Source organism: Sciurus vulgaris, assembly GCF_902686455.1.
Source record: "Sciurus vulgaris genome assembly, chromosome: 7".
In the NCBI taxonomy this organism is placed as follows: Eukaryota; Metazoa; Chordata; class Mammalia; order Rodentia; family Sciuridae; genus Sciurus; species Sciurus vulgaris.
Window position 1 is genome coordinate 124,991,024 of NC_136467.1, and position 18,782 is coordinate 125,009,805.

At 51.2% G+C, this 18,782-nt stretch overlaps 1 protein-coding gene and 1 long non-coding RNA gene across 4 annotated transcripts in view; one reads left to right on the plus strand and one right to left on the minus strand.

Annotated features, from left to right (window-relative positions):
- The window catches only part of TNXB (tenascin XB), a 58,063-nt gene that overhangs the window by 36,800 nt on the left and 2,481 nt on the right, over positions 1-18,782 (plus strand). The window contains exons 20-34 of one of the 2 annotated variants that reach the window (XM_079148535.1): positions 982-1,278; positions 2,928-3,260; positions 3,682-4,023; positions 6,696-7,019; positions 8,859-9,176; positions 9,600-9,941; positions 11,907-12,224; positions 12,648-12,989; positions 13,551-13,838; positions 14,243-14,521; positions 15,943-16,230; positions 17,159-17,458; positions 17,737-18,072; positions 18,307-18,429; positions 18,547-18,690. In XM_079148535.1, coding sequence (XP_079004661.1) covers positions 982-1,278; positions 2,928-3,260; positions 3,682-4,023; positions 6,696-7,019; positions 8,859-9,176; positions 9,600-9,941; positions 11,907-12,224; positions 12,648-12,989; positions 13,551-13,838; positions 14,243-14,521; positions 15,943-16,230; positions 17,159-17,458; positions 17,737-18,072; positions 18,307-18,429; positions 18,547-18,690 — 4,374 coding nt within the window. The remainder of the gene's footprint in view (positions 1-981; positions 1,279-2,927; positions 3,261-3,681; positions 4,024-6,695; positions 7,020-8,858; positions 9,177-9,599; positions 9,942-11,906; positions 12,225-12,647; positions 12,990-13,550; positions 13,839-14,242; positions 14,522-15,942; positions 16,231-17,158; positions 17,459-17,736; positions 18,073-18,306; positions 18,430-18,546; positions 18,691-18,782) is intronic. The other variant, XM_079148536.1, reaches the window with a different exon arrangement.
- On the minus strand, positions 4,038-15,934 carry LOC306666460. 2 transcript variants are annotated; one of them, XR_013765306.1, is made up of 3 exons: positions 14,822-15,934; positions 7,254-7,335; positions 4,038-5,125 (listed from the first exon to the last, which is right to left on the minus strand). It is a non-coding gene; the product is annotated as an uncharacterized lncRNA (long non-coding RNA). The 2 variants fall into 2 exon arrangements; XR_013765307.1 differs by having other exon boundaries at positions 14,789-15,934.

Consider the following 18,782-nt stretch of genomic DNA (forward strand, 5'->3'; position numbering starts at 1 on the left):
ATTTTGGTACATTTACCTAGTTTGCAATGACCACCACAGTAGTCTATTTTCAGAACTTTCCCATCATCACAAAAAGAATCTTTAGCTTCAGATCTGTTCCTTTCCCCAGCTCTACTCCCCCACTTATCTGTCTGACTCAGGAGATTTGCCTTTTCTGGAATTATACTAATACAATTACACAATTCATGTTCTTTTGGGTCTGGCTTCTTTCACTGAGCATGATTTTTTGAGGTTTATTCATGTTGTAGCACATAGCAGTATTTCATTTTTTTAATGGGTAATAGTATTCCATTGTATGGATATACCTCTGCAGGTATATCTTGGACATGCTATATTTTCAATAAATATTTAAACATATCTTTCTTTTTTAAATGGCTATTTTTATAGACTTGTAGAATAGATCAGTGATTGAGTGCTAGCCTAGCATGTGCAAGGACCTGGGTTCAATTTTCAGCATAACAAAAGGAAATAAACAAACAAAAAAAAGACAGTTTTTAAAAAATATCCACAATACAATTACCATACTTTTTAAAAACCATAATAATCATTCTTTACTATGGTCAAGAATCCAGATAGTGCTGTGTTCTCCTGTATCTCATAACGTTGTTTTGGAATTTATTGGTGGAACCAGGTCCTAGGAAGAACATTGAAATCAAAAGAATTGGAATTTTGAATAGAGTAGTCAAGGAAGGCCTCCAAAAGGAGGTGATGTTTGAGCAAAGATTTAAAGGAAGTGTGGGCATGAGCCATCCAGACATCTGGAAAAAGTGTGCAGAAGAAGTGAATAGTCAGCACAAAGACCCTGAGGTAGTAGGCTGCCTGGCATGTTTGGGGACTGTAAAGAGACCACAGAAAGACTAATGACGGTAATCAGAAATAGATTCTAAGGCCAGAGCCAGTCCACCTTCTGACCTGGATCCAAGAAAGCTGAGCCTTCAGCACTTCTTCCAGCAACAGGAAAGATTCTGTTTAAATCTCTAGCCCCCGAAGAGGAGCCCCCTGATGCCCCTCCTCTGAAGCCACACCTGGGGGAGCTGACTGTGACAGATGCCACTTCCGACACCCTGAGCCTGTCCTGGACGGTCCCTGAGGGACAGTTTGACCACTTCCTGCTCCAGTACAAGAACGGGGATGGGCAGCCCAAGGCTGTGCGGGTGCCAGGACACGAAGGCAGTGTGACAGTCTCGGGCCTAGAACCACACCATAAATACAAGATGCACCTGTATGGCTTCCATGGTGGCCAGCGCATGGGCCCTGTCTCTGCTGTCGGTTCAACTGGTGAGTGGCCAAAAGAACAATGGCCCCTGCCCCAGGTTGGACCCAGTTTTCCTTTTATTGTCAGTATTTGGGGTGCTTATCATTTTTTGTTTTTGTTGTTATTTGGTTGTTGTTGTTGTTGTTGTTGTTGTTGTTTTTCGTATTGGGGATTGAATCCAGGGGCACTTAACTAGTAAGCCACATCCCCAGCCCTTTTTGTATTTTATTTAGAGACAGGGTCTTACTAAGTTGCTTAGGGCCTCACTAAGTTCCTGAGGCTGGCTTTGAACTTATGATCCTCCTGCCTCAGCCTCCTGAGTTGCTGGATTTCAAATATGCGTTACCATGCCCCACTTGGGTTTATTTATTTCATTTTTCCCTGAGACTGAGCCTCCTGAGCTCCTAGGAGTGGTTCAGCTCTTGTTCACTCCAAACATTTAATGTTGCCTCAGCTCTCTTATCCTCTGCGCAGGGGTGTTTTGGGTCCTTGACGAGGCAAGGCACCAGGGAAATTACAGATTCAGGCACAGCTGGGGTTGACCTTAACCTCAGCCCATTGAACCTCAAAAGAATCACTCAGCCTCTCTGTGCTTCCTTTACTCATCTTCAAAGAAGGAGTAGCTACCCATGTCTTAAAGGGCAGGTGGGGTGTGACTGGGCTCACACAGTGGGAAAGGTAACTGTGGACTTCCCCATTGGAGATAATTAGTTCTTTAAAGCTCCTTAGGACAAATCATCATAGTTATCATCGTTTTCAGTAGGGAAAATTGTATATGTTCCGCAAGCCCCCAAATTATACCACTTATGCTGAACCAACACTGAATCCTGTTAATACGAATACCATTGCTTTACTAGTTAATATTAGTCACATGTGCAACTTAACAAGGCATTTTCCTGTCACCAGTCATTCTGTAACATGGCCACTGATACTCTTATTAGGACTCATGTCACTGCTGCCCCCAGAGGCTTAAGACCCTTTCTCAAACAGCACAAATGAACATGGTAATTTTTTTTTTTTTTTTTTTGCGGTGCTGAGGATTGAACCCAGGACCTTGTGCTTTTGAGGCAAGCACTCTACCAACTGAGCTATATCCCCAGCCCTTGAATGTGGTAATTTTGTGATTCAATTCTCAAGGCAGATGAAACCTGTAAGAACAGAAAAGATTAATAAAATCAAAGCACGTAATTTCACCCAGGTCCAAAAAGCGGGAGTGGAATCTTTGCCCTAAGTTAGCAGAGATCCCCTGCAAGGCCTGGAAAATACCTGATTGCAAAAATGACCTCAGTCATTTCATCTCTTTACCCTCAGTGGTGAAATCAAAATTGACTTCTAAAAATGCTTGGGAAAATATTCTAAACCAGAAGGAATATTAAAGGAAAACACTTGTGGAATAAGAGTCCCAATCCCAAGAGGATGTAACTCCCAATATAATTTCCCTCTAATGTTTGGTTTTGTTATAAAATATCGTATCTATCACACAAAACAGATGGGATTTGGCAGCTCCTAAGAGACTGCATTGCAACTTTGCCACAAGTCCGTGCTTTGTCCTGTGGTAAATGAATATTCAAACCAGGGGACCTATAGAGCTTTGCTAAGAAAAATCCTAAAATCCCTTGGCTAGAAGGAACCCCACCAAATGTGTCCACCCATTCTTTTTCTCATGACCCAGACCCAGAGAAGGATGAAATAACGACCCCAACTCTGACAGAACCACCAACCACGACCCTCGAGCCTTCCATCAAACCACACCTTGGGGAGCTGACGGTGACAGACGCCACTGCTGACTCCCTGAGCCTGTCCTGGACAGTCCCTGAAGGACAGTTTGACCACTTCCTGGTTCAGTACAAGAATGGGGATGGGCAGCCCAAGGTGGTGCGGGTACCAGGACATGAGGATGAGGTCACCATCTCAGGACTGGAGCCAGACCACAAGTACAAGATGCACCTGTATGGCTTCCACAGTGGCCAGCGCACAGGCCCCATCTCTGCCATCGGGGTGACAAGTGAGTGGATGCTGGGAGCCACAAGGTGGGACCCAGTGGGAGGTTGACTCTAACTCTTGGGTAACAACTGAGCAGGGAACAGTGGCAGGGGCTGGTCAGCAACCTCAGACCTGCTTGTGGCTGAGGCTGTGGCCCCCTTTGTGCCTCCCTGGGGTTGACCTCTGTCTCCTTTTAGAAAGGGAAGGGCCACAGGGACCTGTGCTGTGCTGGGGGCTGTCCCCAGTTCCACGCAGCTGACCTGGAGCTTGGGCATGCTTGTCAGCTGTCAGCTGAGCAGGGCCTCCCAGCCCCAAGGATGAACTTGGGCTTGTCTGAACTGAACTCAGTACCCCCAGTGGTGGCCATGGCTTCTCCCATCTTCTCCCCAAGACCTGAGCACACCTCCTAGAGAGGCTGCCTCACCCTCTCTGTCTCTTCTCAGCTGCAGAGGAAGAGACCCCCAGCCCCACGGAGGTGGAGGAGACCCCCAGCCCCACAGAACCCAGCACAGAAGCCCCTGAGGAGCCACTCCTGGGGGAGCTGACAGTGACAGGCTCCTCCCCTGACTCCCTGAGCCTCTCCTGGACTGTGCCCCAGGGCCACTTTGACTCCTTCACCATCCAGTACAAGGACAGGGATGGGCGACCTCAGGTGGTGCGTGTTGGGGGAGAGGAGAGAGAGGCCACCGTGGGGGACCTGGAGCCTGGCCGCAAGTACAAGATGCACCTGTATGGGCTCCGCCAGGGCCGCCGTGTGGGTCCTGTGTCTACTCTGGGCATGACTGGTGAGTAGGACCTGGAGACTTAGGGGTTATCTTTCTTTCCCTGTGGATATCTGGTTGATTGTTGTATTTTTTCACCAACTCCTATGGGTTGGGGCCTTGGCTACCCTTTCCCTCTCTTCGTAATCCCTGTCCATGTCCTGTGCCTTTTGGTTTGACTTTTTCTCACTTTCAGCCTTTTTCCCACTCTGTTGTGGGCTCTCTATGATGGGCAGCCACTGGCTACCTCCAACAGTGAAACATGTCAGGCACAGGCCAAGCTGGATTTACCAGAATTTTCTTTCCATCTTAATTATGGGCTTCTTTGTTATAACTACATATATACACACGCACAAAAGAAATAACCTAACATCAAGCCACATTGGGATGACTGAATAACTTAGGGAATAACTTTAAAATGAGCTATTATACTGCCATTGAAAATGTTTTACATAAAACAATGACTTTATTATGTTCCATTGAAAACACTGAGCCCCAAATTTTTGTAAAGATGCTAATCACAGCTATTTGAAAATAGCAGGCATGGCAAGAAGACTGGGAAGAAACACATCCCACGGGTGCGTGATTTGTTAGACAGAATGGAGTGTTCCAGCATGTTTTATTTTTCTGTTTTATTCTTTTTTGCATTGTCAAATTTTCTTAAATGAGAAGCATCTCTTTTTTGTTCTCTCCAGGCATTTCTTTTATAATCAGAGAAAAGCAGAAAAATAACATCTTCTTCTTACACTCCATCTGTCTTCTTTCCTGTCACTCTGGAAACTTACTTCATTTCTAATGACAAAGTTAAATTCACTAGTTCACAAGAAACTGAGGAACAGATCACAAGGTGAATTGAAATCCCACAGTGCATCTGGCTGCCTTTTCTGAGTCATTCTCAGCCGGATTCTGATGCCTGCCTCAGAGTATTTCTTAAGAGTCCCCCAGATGTGGAAGGCCCCACCCTCTGAGAGTCATCTTGTGGGGAGCAGGTGGCTGTCTTTTTGTCCCAGAGCTGTGAGATGTACTCCTGTGTCCTGGCGATTATCCAAATGGAGGAATTCTTCTTACTCGGGCTCCCTGCCCATGGGGACAGACCTTGTTCCTATGCATGTGTTCAGCAGATCATCTGTGTGGGGTGGGGGGCAAGGAGAACAGGGGAGTCATTGGAAGATGAACATCAGAAAAATTTGCACCCTGAATCTAAGCTGTTAATTCTCATGCATCATTTAGTTTTGTGTTTTCTTATCCCCTATCATGGCAAATCACAGCATCCCCTAGGAAGAGGGAGCAGTGTAAGGGGTCCATGTCCCCTGCCTTCCTGTCCATCTGCATTGCTCTCCATTCCTACCCACTTCTTGACTATTATTGTTCATAATACAAAATTTCTTTCTTTATCTTTTTTCATTTATTTTTGGACCCAGGGGTGCTTTACCACTGATATACATCTCCAGATCTTTTTATTTTTTATTCTGAGACAGGGTCTTGCAAGTTGTTGAGGCCACCCTCCAACTTGAAATCCTCCATTTACAGCCTCCCTAGTTGCTGGAATTATAAGCATGTGTTACCATACCCAGCCAGCTAGAATTTCTTTCTTTATTTCTTTTTTTTTTTTTTTTTTTTAATTAACCATAGAACCAGTCCAAACACATGGCTGACTTTATTTGGTTGCCAATGAATCTTTTATTTTATTTACTTATGTGGTGCTGAGTATCGAACCCAGGGCCTCACACATGCCAGGCAAATGCTCTACCACTGAGCCACAACTCCAGCCCCCAGAATTTCTTTTTAAGCCCACATTTTTGTTGTTGTTGTTGATAGACCTTTATTTTTTATTCATTTACTTATATGTGGAGCTGAGAATTGAACCCAGTGACTCGCACATGCTAGGCAAGTGCTCTACCACTGAGCCACAACTCCAGCCCCAAGCCCACATGTTTATAGTGAAAAGAAATAAAGCATTATGGAAAAATAGGGGAAAAAAACCCTCTTAATACTACCTTTTGACCCAGTAACCACTGCAAATAACAATATGACCATTTGCCTAGCATGCACGAGTGCCTGCAGACAAACTAAAAACAATGTGCATAGCACACATTTCCTTTCTGCATTTTGCACACAGTATGTGTTTTGAAGTTGCAGTCAGAGTACTCATACAAATCTTGTCTCAATTTTTTGTACACAGTTACATTGTAATCATTTACCTGGCTGCTACACAACCTGTATTAATCATCATTTTAATGGTTATTTGATGCTTTGTGGTGAAAGCTCTGTAACAAAATTAATCATCTTTTCCAGGTCATTTGGTTTCCTGACACATTTTGCTGCCATGAATAATCCCATTATGAATTCTTCCATGCTATAACTTTTTCCTGCTTTTAATAATTTTCTTAGGACAGATGCCCAGGAATGGGATTATTGGGTCAAAGGAAATGAGCACTATTTTGGCTCCTGACACCCATGTCCCAGTTGTGTTCTGAAAGTTTGTAACCATGCACTCCTGCCAACAGACAGGACAGCCGTAGGGGCTGGCTCAGCCCTCTCCAACCATGAATGACTGGATGGCTAATACAAAGGCTACCCAAGCCCCTGAGCCTTTGACTTGAGAAACATATCTCCTGGGTGTACTTCACTATCTGTGATGGCACCAGGGAAGTAAGTCACCTTTAATACTGGTATACCTCAATCTCTTCTTTCAGCCCCACAGAAGGTTGTGGAGGAGACCCCCAGCCCCACAGAACCCAGCACAGAAGCCCCTGAGGAGCCACTCCTGGGGGAGCTGACAGTGACAGGCTCCTCCCCTGACTCCCTGAGCCTCTCCTGGACTGTGCCCCAGGGCCACTTTGACTCCTTCACCATCCAGTACAAGGACAGGGATGGGCGACCTCAGGTGGTGCGTGTTGGGGGAGAGGAGAGAGAGGCCACCGTGGGGGACCTGGAGCCTGGCCGCAAGTACAAGATGCACCTGTATGGGCTCCGCCAGGGCCACCGTGTGGGCCCCGTGTCCACTGTGGGCGTGACCGGTGAGTGAGTGTGGGTGGGGCAGGGCAGGGAAGAGCGGCCTAGAAGTCGTTCCCTTCTCCACCAGCTTCACAAAAACAAAACGTCCCAGCAGCAGTTCTGCTTGTGCATATCTGAATGCCTGTGCATCTGCAGATTTGTATTCATCGGGTTGGGGCTGGAGCCTGATATTCTGCATTCCTATCAAAGTCCTTGTATTAGTATTAGAACTGGGTGCTGTGGTGCATGGTGCATACCTGTAATCCCAGCTATTCTGTTTTGGAGGCTGAGGCAGGAGGATCACAAGTTCCAGGGTAGCTTGGGCAAATTATCCAGACCCTATCTCAAGATAAAAAACAGAAAATGGGAGATAGCTCAATGATAGAGCTCCCCTGGTATCCATCCCCATTACCAGAAGGAAAAAAAAAATACTTGTGTTAGCTTTTTGCTGCTATAACAAATACTAGAGATAATCAAGTTACAAAGAGAAAAGATCATTTTGGATGTACTAGTCTACCATCAGTGGGCCCATTGTTTTTAGTTCTGTGGTGGGTCAGCAGATCGTGGTGGGAGAGAATGGCAGTGCAAAACCTCTTACCTCATGGCCAGGAAGCAAAAAAGAGAAAGGAATGGCTGGGACACCAGTGTCCACTTCAAGGGCACACCCAATGACATGAGAACACTCCACAACCAGGGACCATCTCTTAAAGGTTCTACCATCTCCCAGTGTCACCATCCTGAGGATCGATCCTTTGATATGTGGGCACTGGGGAGCACTCAAGATCTAAACTATCGCAGTGCTCGATGCTGACACTATGGGTCCCAGGTCAGCCCTTGAGTAGCAAAGTTCCTCAAAACAAAGGGATAAGACCCTCTCTTGGAATTCTTGCTGAGAATTCTGCTTGCAGCCCTGATTCCTCTGAGAGGAATCTTGTGGAGATTTTTCTTGGGTCTCTAGTGAAGTGGACTAGGAGCCATGAGGAAAGGGAATGTGAACCCAGGGTGTTTTCTTCACTGTACCCCTCAAAACTTCATGGTTCAGGTATCATCAGACTTATGGCTCCAGTAGATCAACAAAGCTGTGGGTGTCAGGATCCAGGTATTGAGGGGGTTGGATGAGACCTTGAGAATGGCGGATTGACAAATTCCTGAGTAATGGGGGAGTAGTGGGGAGACAGGCTGTGAACAAGGAAGTCCAACAACAAGATGATCTTGTGATAGGGAAGCCTGGAGGGTGGACCAGGACCAGGCAGTGATTTCTAAGCCAACGTGTCCACAAGTAACCAGGAGCAGCCAAGACCTGGTGTGAGCTTGGAGGCAGGGAGGACAGTAGGGGGGTTGTAACCCTGGTGAGAGGAGACAGTGCCACCCCAGATCCCTGAAACTGGAGGAAAGGGGAGTAAGGCAGCCAGGAGGAATTAGGAAAGAGGCTGGGACACTCTGAGTCTGATGGAAGGTGGGAGAGGGACAGGTCCAGGGCACTCCCCAGTTTCTGGCCTGGAGAGGGATGTTCTGAGGCTGTTTGGGAGCAAAGACCTGAGGCAGGTGGACAAGGAGGTGACCAGGAGACCCCAGTGGAGGGAGGCCCAAGGCAAAGTGGCCCAGTGGGCCCTTCTCAGAAGAGGCAGGTGCTTGAAGGAGAAGGAGAAGAAGTTATGTGGGTGTTGGTAGATGGTGGCAGGTGGTGGATGAGGGCTAGGAATGGGGATGTGGAAGGAGCAGGAAGGGACGTGTCCGTGGTGCTGTGGCCAGCTTCACTCAGCTCCTTGGTGCTTTACTTGTTGGAAGTGCTGCTTTGGCTGCCGAATTGAGGACAGAAGAGTTCTCACTCTCCCCGTGTGTGTGTGTCCTTCCTGCTGCAGAGGATGAAGCAGTGACCACACAAGTGACACCCACCACCACCCCCGAGCCTGCTCTCAGGCCACGCCTTGGGGAGCTGACAGTGACAGATGCCACTGCTGACTCCCTGAGCCTGTCCTGGACAGTCCCTGAAGGACAGTTTGACCACTTCCTGGTCCAGTACAAGAACGGGGATGGGCAGCCCAAGGTGGTGCGGGTGCCAGGACATGAGGATGAGGTCACCATCTCAGGACTGGAGCCAGACCACAAGTACAAGATGCACCTGTATGGCTTCCACAGTGGCCAGCGCACAGGCCCCATCTCTGCCATTGGGGTGACAAGTGAGTGGATGCTGGGAGCCACAAGGTGGGACCCAGTGGGAGGTTGACTCTAACTCTTGGGTAACTACTGAGCAGGGAACAGTGGCAGGGGCTGGTCAGTAACCTCAGACCTGCTTATGGCTGAGGCTGTGGCCCCTTTGTGCCTCCCTGGGGTTGACCTCTGTCTCCTTCTGGAAAGGGAAGGGCCACAGGGACCTGTGCTGTGCTGGGGGCTGTCCTCAGTTCCACGCAGCTGACCTGGAGCTTGGGCATGCTTGTCAGCTGTCAGCTGAGCAGGGCCTCCCAGCCCCAAGGATGAACTTGGGCTTGTCTGAACTGAACTCAGTACCCCCAGTGGTGGCCATGGCTTCTCCCATCTTCTCCCCAAGACCTGAGCACACCTCCTAGAGAGGCTACCTCACCTTCTCTGTCTCTTCTTCTCAGCTGCAGAGGAAGAGACCCCCAGCCCCACGGAGGTGGAGGAGACCCCCAGCCCCACAGAACCCAGCACAGACGCCCCTGAGGAGCCACTCCTGGGGGAGCTGACAGTGACAGGCTCCTCCCCTGACTCCCTGAGCCTCTCCTGGACTGTGCCCCAGGGCCACTTTGACTCCTTCACCATCCAGTACAAGGACAGGGATGGGCGACCTCAGGTGGTGCGTGTTGGGGGAGAGGAGAGAGAGGCCACCGTGGGGGACCTGGAGCCTGGCCGCAAGTACAAGATGCACCTGTATGGGCTCCGCCAGGGCCACCGTGTGGGCCCCGTGTCCACTGTGGGCGTGACCGGTGAGTGAGTGTGGGTGGGGCAGGGCAGGGAAGAGCAGCCTAGAAGTTGTTCCCTTCTCCACCAGCTTCACAAAAACAAAATGTCCCAGAAACAGTTCTGCTTGTGCATATCTGAATGCCTGTGCATCTGCAGATTTGTATTCATCAGGTTGGAGCTGGAGCCTGATATTTTGAATTCCTATCAAGGTCTGCTGGTACCTGGGTGAGCCCTTGAGTAGCAAAGCTCCTCACAACAGAGGAATGTGACCCTCCCTTGCAATTCATTGCTGAGAATTTTGCTTGCATCCCTGATTCCTCAGAGAAGCTCCATCTCTGTGGAGTTCCTGAGGGTCGTGCAGAAAGAAGTTACTGGGGCACAGCATCTTCTCTGTGCACCTACAAGCTCATTGTGGAATACTAACAGATCTTTACTCTGTGGTTTGACTGTTCATTCCACAATGAATTTCATGCCCTTATCTAGGCACTATGGACTTAGTTTATTCTGATGAATGAATGAATTTATCCTGCTTGTGGTGCAGGATGGGGGTCACTCAGTAAGTGGGTTAGGAAATAAATTGATTAGGATTTGTGCTTGTGTTAGGTGACTTTTGGGAGAGTAGGAGGCAAAGTTTGGCTCTGAATTTGATGCTGTCAGGAAGAGGGCTCAACTTTATCACTGGGAATCTTACCAAGTCTTATCTATGGAAGGTCTCTAGAGGCAGGTCAAAGCTGGGATTGGTAAAGGAGCAACCATCACTCAGATTAGCTGGATGGGTTGTTGGGTCATGTCTGTGGTTTGGAAAATGTTCAGGTTTGTCTTTGGGGAGACATGATTCCAGGCTGCCTCTGTTTTTGAACTATCTTGGTGAAAGATGGCCTTGTTTGATGTGGATGACCCATGAAACTGTCTGCTCAACTGGACCACACAAGACTGAGCTGTGCCAGGCCAACTTTGAGCAAGCAAGTTCAGCTGGGAGAAGTGGGCAGCTCACATGTTAGAGCTGCTTTTCACTCTCCCAGAATGAAATTATGAAAGTGACACATATAAGTTCACATTTTTGCTGGACTCACATTCAGGTGACAGGCAGAAAACCAACAAGTACAGCAAAGGGGGATGAGCCTGAATCAGGCAGGGACTTCTAAGACAGCATGCCCACAGGGACAGCTAAGACCTGAAGCCCATCGGGCATTAGCTTGGCAATAGTTTTAGAAAGTGGGTGTCAGGTTAACACCCCAACTGGCACAGAGACCAGGAGGCTAGAGAAAGCATGGCACACAAGAGGAAATGAGAGAAATTTGTACTTTGTCTTCTGAGGTGCAGGGATGGTCCTGAGATGTGGGTGGGGAGATAGGAGAAGCTCGGGAAGCCTGAGGTTGCCCAGTTCTGTGCTGAATGTTGGCATCTGATGTGCATGTCCAAAGCTCGGGCCATGTTAAGTATGGCAAGTGCAGGTGCGCCTGGAGTCAGGAAGGTCAGTAGGGAGGTAATAATCTCAGTGAGAAGAGAGAGTGGCCGTCCCAGGGCCCTGCTGCTAGAAGAACTTAGAAAAGAGACTGGGACACTTTGAGTCTGATGGAAGGTGGGAGAGGGACAGGTCCAGGGCACTCCCCAGTTTCTGGCCTGGAGAGGGATGTTCTGAGGCTGTTTGGGAGCAAAGACCTGAGGCAGGTGGACAAGGAGGTGACCAGGAGACCCCAGTGGAGGGAGGCCCAAGGCAAAGTGGCCCAGTGGGCCCTTCTCAGAAGAGGCAGGTGCTAGAAGGAGAAGGAGAAGAAGTTATGTGGGTGTGGGTAGATGGTGGCAGGTGGTGGATGAGGGCTAGGAATGGGGATGTGGAAGGAGCAGGAAGGGACGTGTCCGTGGTGCTGTGGCCAGCTTCACTCAGCTCCTTGGTGCTTTACTTGTTGGAAGTGCTGCTTTGGCTGCCGAATTGAGGACAGAAGAGTTCTCACTCTCCCCGTGTGTGTGTGTCCTTCCTGCTGCAGAGGATGAAGCAGTGACTACACAAGTGACACCCACCACCACCCCCGAGCCTGCTCTCAGGCCACGCCTTGGGGAGCTGACAGTGACAGATGCCACTGCTGACTCCCTGAGCCTGTCCTGGACAGTCCCTGAAGGACAGTTTGACCACTTCCTGGTCCAGTACAAGAACGGGGATGGGCAGCCCAAGGTGGTGCGGGTGCCAGGACATGAGGATGAGGTCACCATCTCAGGACTGGAGCCAGACCACAAGTACAAGATGCACCTGTATGGCTTCCACAGTGGCCAGCGCACAGGCCCCATCTCTGCCATTGGGGTGACAAGTGAGTGGATGCTGGGAGCCACAAGGTGGGACCCAGTGGGAGGTTGACTCTAACTCTTGGGTAACTACTGAGCAGGGAACAGTGGCAGGGGCTGGTCAGCAACCTCAGACCTGCTTGTGGCTGAGGCTGTGGCCCCTTTGTGCCTCCCTGGGGTTGACCTCTGTCTCCTTCTGGAAAGGGAAGGGCCACAGGGACCTGTGCTGTGCTGGGGGCTGTCCCCAGTTCCACGCAGCTGACCTGGAGCTTGGGCATGCTTGTCAGCTGTCAGCTGAGCAGGACCTCCCAGCCCCAAGGATGAACTTGGGCTTGTCTGAACTGAACTCAGTACCCCCAGTGGTGGCCATGGCTTCTCCCATCTTCTCCCCAAGACCTGAGCACACCTCCTAGAGAGGCTACCTCACCTTCTCTGTCTCTTCTTCTCAGCTGCAGAGGAAGAGACCCCCAGCCCCACGGAGGTGGAGGAGACCCCCAGCCCCACAGAACCCAGCACAGAAGCCCCTGAGGAGCCACTCCTGGGGGAGCTGACAGTGACAGGCTCCTCCCCTGACTCCCTGAGCCTCTCCTGGACTGTGCCCCAGGGCCACTTTGACTCCTTCACCATCCAGTACAAGGACAGGGATGGGCGACCTCAGGTGGTGCGTGTTGGGGGAGAGGAGAGAGAGGCCACCGTGGGGGACCTGGAGCCTGGCCGCAAGTACAAGATGCACCTGTATGGGCTCCGCCAGGGCCACCGTGTGGGCCCTGCATCTACTGTTGGGGTGACCTGTAAGTAAGGGGCAGGCCCTTCCCTCTGGAATCCCCTCTGCTTTTTCTTGTTCCCTGTGGGTATCAACACCTCATCACTGGACCCCTTGGTTCCCATTTTCTTAAATGTTACTAATGATGCTGCTTGTTCTTGAATTGAGTATTATTTATCACTCATTTGTAGTGAGAAGGACATGTATTCCATGCCCGGTCCATTGTGGCTTTCCTCCTCCCACCATTATCCAGAACATCTAAGTCACTCAATTCCTCATTAGTTCACCTCAGGTTCCCTGACTCCACTTCCATAATTTAGTGACTCCACTGCATAGATTTGAATCTGCCTCTAACTGTATTGACTGTGATTTTGCAAGCATTTCTTAACCCCTGTGGCCTCAGATCCTGCAGCACAGGGGTGATGATTTAATTAGCACCTTTGTTGGGAGTTAGGTGCTCTACTGGGTGTGAGCTGCTTACAGCAAAGCCTGGGACACAGAGAGTGCTTTAGAAGAGGTTATGGGGAAAGATCCCTCTCCCTTGAGCAGTTCCTGCCTCTGCCCTTCAGCCTCCTCTGCTCTCTTTCAGCCTCCCTGCCCACCCAGACTCCCGTGGAGCCCCACCTGGGGGAACTGGTTGTGGCAGCTGTGACCTTAGACAGTGTGCACCTCTCATGGACCGTGGCCCAGGGCCCCTTTGACTCCTTCCTGATCCAGTACAAGGATGCACAGGGACAGCTCCAGGCAGTGCCCTTGAACAGAGACCTCCGTGAGGTCACCGTCTCAGGTCTGGACCCAGCCCGCAAGTACAAGTTCTTGCTCTTTGGACTCCAGGATGGAAAGCGCCATGGCCCAGTCTCTGTGGATACCAAGACCCGTGAGTGGAAGACAGAATCCACCCATGTCCCTGGAGCTCCTGGCCAGCTCCGCCCCCTTGTGGTGACTGTTGGGATTTTATATTTCTGTGCCCCACATTCAAGACCCATTTATTTACCAGGTTTACTGAAATCCAGACCCTAAGTTTCCCTTTTCTCTCCTTATCCCTACCCTCCCTACATCCCATTTCAGGAGATCCTTGGTTTCTCTGCTGGCCTTTTTTTTTTTTTTTTTTTTTTGCGGTGCTTTTAGCTCTAGTCCTGGCCCATTCCCCTGCCCCCACATGCCCCAGGACCACAGAGGGCAGCACACAGGACCACAGAGGGCAGCACACACACACCCAGCAGTCTCTTTGATTCTACCTCTGTGGCCATCACTCTCCATGCAGCTCCCTCTCTTTTCCAGTCTCAGACAAGAAACCTTCTCCCCGCCTGGGAGAGCTGACAGTGACAGACGTGACCCCTGCCTCCATGGGCCTCTCATGGACAGTACCTGAGGGCGAATTTGACTCCTTTGTGGTCCAGTACAAGGACAGGGATGGGCAGCCCCAGGTAATTCCCGTGGCAGCAGACCAGCGTAAGGTCACTGTTCCAAGCCTGGAGCCAAATAGGAAATACAAGTTTCTGCTGTACGGCCTGGCAGGCAGGAAGCGGCTGGGCCCCATCTCTGCTGATGGCACCACTGGTAAGCCCCTGACCTGCCTCCTGTGCTTCCCAAAGCTGCCTCTTATCTGAGCACCCAGAGCTGGCAGCACCGCCTTCCTGGGAAATGTATTCTCTCTTCAGCCTGGGCATAGCAGCCATAACACCAAAATAAGTCCCTACTGTGTGCTAGACACAATTGTGGGCATTTCATGTGCACTATTACCTTCATTCACTGACTGTTGCTGATGGATTAAGAACTAGGCTTTGAGAAGACCTGTGTCCAGATTAAAACCCCAGCCAGACTTACCAGCTGGGTGGCCATGGACCTTGGCTTCCTCACCTGCGTGATAGTGATGAATAATCCCCCACTGGCACTCAGTTTGCCCATCTTTCTCCTTCCATCCCAATCCTGAGGCAAGAGGTGGAAAGTAAGGGAGGGCTTGGCTGCAAAAAGACTGGAAAAATCTAGTATCCTTGAGCCCATGACTCAGCCCCTGAGAAAGGGGTGGAGTGGATCATTGACCCTTACCCATTCCCAGGACCATGAGTCACCCTGGCCGGCCGGCCAGCCAGTCAGGGCCTGGGGCCCCAGACTCCATTATTTATTTATTTATTTGAGGTACTGGGGATTGAACTCAGTGGCCCTCAACCACAGAGCCACATCCCCAGCCCTATTTTGCATTTTATTTAAAGACAGGGCTCACTGAGTTGCTTAGAGCCTCACTGTTGCTGAGGCTGGCTTTGAACTCATGAGCCTCCTGCCTCAGCTCCCTGAGCCACTGAGATTACAGGCATGCACCACCTCGCCCAGCCGGACTGCATTATTCTTTACCCCTAAACTCTCACCTAGGGACTGCAGATAGGTTCCTCTTACCTCTATCTGTCAACAGCCATCCCCATGTGGGCAAGTCTCCTCTGCTCCGTTCTTTGTTCTCCAGCTCTGCCCCACCCCAGCTGCCCTAGTCCAGTAGGGTTAGTTTGGGGTTGGGGAAGCATCCAGGCTGATGGCCATGACAGGAAGTAATGCTGGGCAATGATAGAATTTATGAGCTGGCTGGCTGCCCAGCCCAGCTCTCCCATGTTTGGGTATCTATCCAACAACCTAGATACCCTCTGGGAGTCTCTCAGCTCTGACCATAGCTCTGCTCATAGACTAGAGGTCAGAGGAAATTAAGGCCCCCTCTGCATCCCCGACCACCCTTCTCTGGTGAGATGATCTTTTATGTTTACTGTCCCCTTGACCACAGCAGGAAGAGAGCAGAGATGGGGAGAGGGTGGGCAGTGGCCTCCTGAGGGGACAGGGCTGCTGTCCCTCATCCTGCAGAGCAGTACTGTCTGTCCTCAGGTGGCTATCCCACGGATCACTTGGGGACCCTTTCCAAGACCCTTATGCCTCCCAGAAGTTGCCAGGACTGAGGTCAGACAGCTCTTGACTAGGATTCTCCCATATGCTCTCCACAGCTCCACTGGAAAAGACACGGCCGCCCCCACCACGCCTAGGGGAGCTAGCAGTGACTGAGGAGACCTCTGACTCCCTGCACTTGTCATGGACTGTGGCCCAGGGACCCTTTGACTCCTTCCTAGTCCAGTACAGGGACAGCAATGGACAGTCTCAGGCAGTGCCTGTGGCCGCAGACCAGCTTAAAGTCACCATAGAGGGCCTGAAGCCTGGCAGGAAATACAAATTTCTGCTCTATGGACTGGCTGGAGGAAAGCGCCTGGGCCCAGTCTCCGTCCTGGGAATGACAGGTAAGGCTGTGAGGCTGTCTTACTTGGCACTAGAAGTAGCTTTCTTGCCCCTTTGTGCAAAAGATTGACAGGAGTGGACGGGTGGGAGAGAGGGACTCTTGGCCAGGGCCCAAGGGAAAGGAAGAGTTTGCCACTAAGTCAGGCTGCCATTGATTACAGAGTTGGACAAAAGTGGAGCCAGGACAGGTGATAAGGAAAGGCCCTGGTGGTGGTTCCCTTACCTCCTGACCCATTTTTTGCTCCATCATGTGCTGCCCCCTACTACCATGTTGGGGTATCTGTTACCTCCAGACTGGGGCAAACTTCCCTGCCATGGATAAGGCAGGATCATTTCCTCAAATGGAAAATCACTGGAAAACACAACAGATGAGGAACACAGAAGTCAGTGGATGTGGCTGCATTTGTGGGGCAGGCTCCTCTTCCACAGATCCCTGACACATCCACCTCAGATCTACCAGGCTAGAGGCAGCTGGTATCTGGCCCATCACGTTCACCAGCCTGTTCCACTTTCAGCTGTTCTCAGAAAGAATACCATGTGCTCCAAGCCCCAAGACCCATGAATGCCAGGCAGTCAGTACAGAGTGAAGCCTGTGCAGACATTTAAAGGAGGGGCTGCCTGGATTGAGTAGGAAAAGGGAAAACAAGTACTTGATCCAGACCAGTAAAGGATACCAGGAAAGCGAATGAGGTCACAGCAGCTTCCCAATCAGGGACCAAGCCTCTGCGGTGGCAGGAAACAATTCCAAAGCAGGAATATGTAGATTTAAGAGATGTAAAGTCCTAGAAGAACTTAGCCCCTCTCTTCTCTCTACCTGACAGCCTCGCCAGAATCTATAAAGTCCCCACCCCAGCCTTGGGCCAGCAAGATGGAAAAAGCAGGGCCCCATGGCACCTCCACTTAACTTCTACTCTGGCCTCCCCCATACAGCCCCAGAAGAGGACACACCAGCCCCTGAGCCCTCTGAAGCACCACATCTTGGGGTGCTGACTGTGACCGAGGCAACCCCAGACTCACTACGCCTGTCGTGGAGTGTGGCCCAGGGCCCCTTTGACTCCTTCGTGGTCCAGTATCTGGACACGGATGGGCAGCCCCAGGCTCTGCTTGTGGATGGTGATCGGAACAAGGTCCTCATCTCAGGCCTGGAGCCCAACACCTCCTACCAGTTCTCCCTCTATGGCCTCTATGAAGGGACGCGTCGGGGGCCCATCTCCACAGAGGGCACCACAGGTGGGGCCAGGCCTGGGCTGAGCCGGGTAAGGGAGCCCCCCAGAAATGGGGATCACTTGAGGGCTTGAGGTGGTGCCCAGGAGAAGGCAGGACTAGTGGACTCTGGGCAGCCCTTGTTTCTGCTCCCACCTGCAGCCACTGTGGGTCCTTCCTGTGGCTGCAAGTCCTTTACCAGCTCTACTGTTGACAGGGAAATATGGCCAGGGCAGGAGAGCAGAAGGCCACCAGGCTGGTGTGTATCTGTCACAAAAACTTTCTCTCCCATCCATTCCTCCCAGGGCCAGCTCCTGCTGGTCTGACCCCAGGAGACCCAGGACCCCGCCTGTCCCATCTGTCAGTGACCGATGTGACCACCAGTTCACTGCGCCTCAACTGGGAGGCCCCACTTGGAGCCTTCGATTCCTTCCTACTCCGCTTTGGGGTACCATCACCAAGCACCCTGGAGCCACATCCACGTCCTCTGCTGCAACGAGAGTTGATGGTGCCAGGGACGAGGCGCTCAGCAGTGCTCCGAGACCTGCGCCCTGGGACCCTGTACAGCCTTACTCTATATGGGCTGCGAGGGCCTCACAAGGCAGACAGCATCCAAGGCACCGCCCGGACCCTCAGCCCAAGTAAGGCCCCATGTTGGGCACTCATTAAAGTGGGCCTTAGTACTTTACAGAGTAGGATCTGGTACCTCAGCCAGAGAAGGACTAGGGAGTGGGTAGGGAGCTTGGAGGAATCTAGAGAGCGACTTCCGTCCCTAAGGAAAGGTGTGGTGGTCGCTTCTGAAGGAGGGGGCTCAGGAGAAAGGGAAGGACCCTCCCTGCCCCTGCCCTCATCATAGTTCCCGCTCCTATTCTCAGTTCTGGAGAGTCCACGTGACCTTCTATTCAGTGAAATTGGAGAGACCTCAGCCAAGGTCAGCTGGGTGCCACCACCGTCCAGGGTGGACAGCTTCAAAGTTTCCTACCAGCTGGCGGATGGAGGTAACGCCTTTTTGCCCATGTCCTCATCTGCTCTCTCATCTCTCCTGCCCCTGCACTCTGTCCACACCCAGTTGCCTTCTAGTTCCCTGGGTAACCTCCCAGCCCCCATGTTTTCAGGGGAGCCACAGAGTGTGCAGGTGGACGGCCGGGCCCAGACCCAGAAACTTCAGGGGCTGATCCCAGGTGCTCGCTACGAGGTGACTGTGGTCTCTGTGCGCGGCTTTGAGGAGAGTGAGCCTCTCACAGGCTTCCTCACCACCGGTGAGAGGGACTGGGCCAGGGCAGGAGGTGGGGGAGGAGAAAACGAGGGTGTGGGTGGGAGCCCGGAATGAACCCAATGGGAAGGGAGGAGA